Source organism: Rutidosis leptorrhynchoides, chromosome 4 (genome assembly GCF_046630445.1).
Source record: "Rutidosis leptorrhynchoides isolate AG116_Rl617_1_P2 chromosome 4, CSIRO_AGI_Rlap_v1, whole genome shotgun sequence".
Classification (NCBI taxonomy): domain Eukaryota; kingdom Viridiplantae; phylum Streptophyta; class Magnoliopsida; order Asterales; family Asteraceae; genus Rutidosis; species Rutidosis leptorrhynchoides.
In genome coordinates, this window is record NC_092336.1 from 379,835,260 (window position 1) to 379,840,097 (window position 4,838).

Below are 4,838 nucleotides of genomic sequence, written 5' to 3' on the forward strand. Positions count from 1 at the left end.
AGCCAACAAGTCCAAAGCCCCGGGAAAGATGTCCAACAGAGGGAGGAATAGAGACATGACCAAGTTCTGCGACTTCTACAACGATTTTGGGCACGATACAGATGAATGATTCAACCTCAAAACAGCCATTGAGGAGGCTATTAAGTCGGGCAAACTATCCCATCTCATAAAAGGGATCCGAGAACCAAAGAAAGGGAGGGTACAAGAAAAGAAAATGGAAGATACGAGGCAAGAAGCAGAAAATGTAATCCTGGCAATAGATTCACACCAACCTTATAAGAAAAGAGAAAGAGGTCGTATCATCAGAGAATGGAGTGAAGTATCATTTCCAGCCCTTGATACTATATGTCCTTCGGACCTACCGGTCACCATAAATGGAAGAATTTTTAGCAGAGAAGTCCGAAGGATATATCTCAATAGTGGAAGTGCTTGTGACGTAATGTACGGGCATTTCTTTGATCGACTAAGTCCCTTTATCAGAGCACGATTGGGTGCCTCAAGGATACCATTAGTAGGATTCTCCGAAGAAAGTTGTTGGCCCATTGGAGAAATTGATCTCGACTTCACGATAGGCGAACCACCATTAACAAGGACCGAAACCATTGATTTCGTGGTAGTCCGAGCAAACTCCCCACACAACATTTTGCTCGGGAGGGTAGCTATGAAAAAGATGGGTATAATTGTATCCACAGTACATCAAATAGTCAAGTTCCATACCCACGAAGGTATCGGAACCCTTGCTTCAACATATGACAGGGATAAGGTGATCTTAGCCATAAAAGAAACAATGAAAGAGCCAACCGAGTGCATCCTAGAAGCTTCGAAGGAAGATCCCCAAGTAGAAAAGATATCAGTAAATTCGATGTTTCCATATCAAGAGATCAGCATAGGTAAGAACTTACCATCATCCACCAAGCAAAAGCTTCGGAAGCTATTGCAAGACAATGTGGATGTATTCGCTTGGGAAAACAGCGACATGACCGGGATACCATGAACCATCAATATACAGGGGTCACCCTTTATAACGGAACATCGACTCAATGAGCACAAGCACCTCGAACCAGTGCATCAGAAGAAGAGAAACTTAGCACTTGAAAGAGATGAAGCGGCATGTAAGGAAGTAGAAGGTCTGCTAAAAGCAGGAATAATTCGCGAAGCTAAATATCCTTCGTGGGTCGCTAACCCTGTGATGGTAAAGAAATCAGATGGAGGGTGGAGAATGTGCGTCGATTTCACCAACATCAACAAGGCCTGCCCCAAAGATTGTTATCCCTGATGGAATTTCGTATGCCCGAGAGACATATTAAATTAACGTGGCTAATATGTTTTGATCCAAGTCGGGTCATACCCAATAACAAGCTTACCAAACCCTTATTCGTATTTGATCTTAGCGATTGGATCATTGATTAAATACGCGACACTTGAACTTTAAGAAAAATGGTTTTCTTAAATACTACTTGATGTGTACATGTATATATATATATGTATAAATTATGGAATAATTTATATAATATGGATTTAATTATTTATAGGTTAAATAATTAATAAATTTATGTTACATTTTATATAGATGGGTTTTATATAATGATATGTACATAAATAAATATGGAAGTTTATAAAAATTAAATTTTATAAAATCTAACTTTTATAAAAATTAACTTTTATAAACAAAGGGAGTAGTGGCATTGGAGTTGTAAGCAAGTGTGCTAGATTCCTTTTCTTGGTCAATTACATATCCCATTTCCCATATACATGCATGCTTGACTCTTTGAAAAGATACACTTGCAAATACACATCAAAATAGAGAGCAAAAAACTGCACAAGACCTTCTTTCTTTTGCTGCCTGGCCGTGGCATTTTTGGGTGAAAGGGTGATCAAAATTTGGTTTTTGCAAGCTCCAATCAAGTGTTAATAAATCCTAACTAAAGTACAAAGGTTTGGAGTTAAAGGCTTGGGGTATTACTTGCTTGAGGCTTCAAGTTAGAAGCTCCATTTTCATCATCTTCATCATCAACTTTCTCACTTGAAAATAACCCTCAACTAGCTTGAGGAGGTATATATATCTTACTTCCTTGTTCTTGTATGTAAGCATATGTTTCAAGACTTGATATTAACATGGAATTTAACTAAATGGTTAAACATATAAACATGAACCTAACTTTTGCTTCCGCTTGCTTTAACACTACTACAAATTGGTTTTGTAATTTTGTTAACTAGAAGAACATGTTTCATGAACTTGTTAAATTCCATCAATGGTATCTAGAGCCGAAGTCTATGGATTATGCTTCGTATATTGTCTTTAAACCCACTATATTTGCATTCCATATACATGCATGAAAATGGAATACAAAAATTTTCGGGTTTGGGAGGGTTGGTGATGTAGGCCGAATTTTGGACACCCAAAATGGGTTTTGGGTTGCTCCATTTTGGTCATTTTGTTGATACATTAATGTTCACAATCAATGCCTAGACCTTGTGGTTGTTTGGTTGGATGATTTGTATTATTCATTAAGTTTGTAATAATTTATTCAAATTTGGTTTGTAATAATTATTCATTTGGTTATGTAATTTATTTTATATTTGGTATGTAAAATAGATTAGGTTGTATTTTTATTTTTTTTAGACAAAATGTATTAGGATATATTTTGTAAAATAATGAAGATGATGAAGACTTGAAGAACACATGAAGAAGCATTTGGATGCAAGATTAAGTGGGAGATTTAAAATCTCCTACTTTGTGTTATAACCCCTTCATCGGTGGCATTTGTTTTCGGCTAAACAAATGTCCACCAAAATGGCTTGATTGTGAACATATGATTTTGCATGCGTGGTTGTTATGTATGATTATGTGGATTGTATGTTTGTATGCTACAAGTTAATCACACAAGTCAACAACTAGAAAACGACAATTTAATTGGTTAAATTAGACATATTAACGACATGCAAAACGTCAATTTAAATGGTTAAATTAAAAATGGCTAAAAGGACATTAATAATCGGTTATTAAGAGCATGATAAGGATCATACATATAAAATGGTTTATATCAAGTAATTGGCTAATTACAAGACATGAAAATGGTTTTTCATAAGTACCATACACTAAATGCATGTTGGTGTATGGCATAAAAGTTTTCTCAAACTAGAATAAACGAAAACTTAAAATCCCTTTTACAAACAAGTATAACAAGTTTAACGCCATCCTTTTGTGTGACACTTAAGCATGTTAGGGAACTCATGATGGGATAAAGGTCACCTAACCATCATGAACAAACTAATATGATTAAGGTGAATTTTGCATGCTTGTGGGATAAAGGTCACCTAACCACTTGTATGTTAAGTTTACACGTTTACACAAGTAGGACGACTTGATTTGGGAATCATGAACTTAGGGTCACCGAAGCATGAGGAACAAATAGGCGTTGATGGGATAAATATGCCATGCAAAAGAATTGCATGATCCCATACATTAGAAGTTGTAAAAGGATTGCAATTGTCATATAATGACTACCTAGCTAAATCAAATAACGGGATAAAGGTCACCTAACCGAAGTTTGGTTTACCGTTGGATTCTAAAATTTAATATATCAATTGGATTAAAAGGGTATTGAATGTTAAATTAAAAATCGATACTTAAACGAACTTTGTTAATTTTGTAGATGGCCGCCAATAACAACAACAACATTCAAAACGCACCACTTAACATGAACAACCTATCATTAAGGTCTCTCTTAGAGAAAGACAAACTCAACCATACAAACTTTATGGATTGGTTCCGCAATCTTCGGGTTGTCCTCAAACAAGAGGATAAAGCGTATGTACTTGAGGACCCCATTCCCGATCAACCGGATGAGAATGATGTGGAAGCAATGGCCTCTTACGATAAGTATTGCCACGACTCAATTCAAGTCTCATGCCTAATGCTTGGGACTATGATTCCTGAACTCCAAAAGGATTTCGAGCATCATAGTGCATACGACATGATAACGCAATTGAAGGAGATGTTCCTTCAACAAGCGCGTGTCGAGCGTTTCGAGACCGTTCGGGCGCTACATGCTTGTCGTATGGACGATACCCAATCGGTTTCATCTTATGTGCTTAAGATGAAGAGCCTTATTGATCGTGCTAACCGCCTTAACCTAAACATATCAAATGAGTTAGCCACCGATCTTATCCTTAACTCCCTATCAAAAAGGTTTGATCAATTTGTAATTAATTACAATATGAATGGGATGGATAAGAGCATAGGTGAGCTTCACGGTATGCTTAGAACGGCGGAAACTAGCATGGGTAAAAGGGCTTTACCCGTGTTAGCAATCGATCAAGGTGGATCCAAAGGTAACACCTCTAAGCCAAAGGTGGCTAAGAGAAAAGGACCCGCCTATCAAGGCAAAGGGAAGGGGAAGATGGTTACCCCAACCATCAACAAGGCTAAGAAGCAAAAGGTAGCCGAGAAGACAAACCCAAGGAAGACCCATGTTTCGGTTGTGGTGAGATGGGTCATTGGAAACGAAACTGTCCGGTCTATCTTAAGGAGTTGAAGGACAAGAGGGATGCAGGGCAAACCTCAGGTAATATATATATGGTATATATAGAGCTTAGTATTACTTCTTTTAATACATGGGTATTAGACACTGGATGTGGAACTCATATTTGCAATTCTTTGCAGGGGTTCAAAAGAAGTGATCACAAGGCGGGAACATCAAGTCTCTATATGGGCAATGGTGCAAAGGTGCATGTTAAAGCTCAAGGAGATTTTATTTTGAAACTTCCAAGCGGATTGGAACTTAATTTAGAAAATGTTTTGTATGCACCTGATTTAACACGAAACATTATTTCTG

General features: G+C 37.2%; 1 protein-coding gene across 1 annotated transcript; it reads left to right on the forward strand.

Moving 5' to 3' along the window:
- The first annotated feature begins 214 nt into the window (after nt 1–214).
- Nucleotides 215–1,276, forward strand: LOC139841856 (uncharacterized). Its single transcript, XM_071832049.1, has 2 exons — nt 215–952; nt 1,010–1,276. The coding sequence occupies exons 1-2, from the start codon at nt 215–217 to the stop codon at nt 1,274–1,276; spliced, it is 1,005 nt and encodes a 334-aa protein (XP_071688150.1).
- The last annotated feature ends 3,562 nt before the right edge of the window (nt 1,277–4,838 follow it).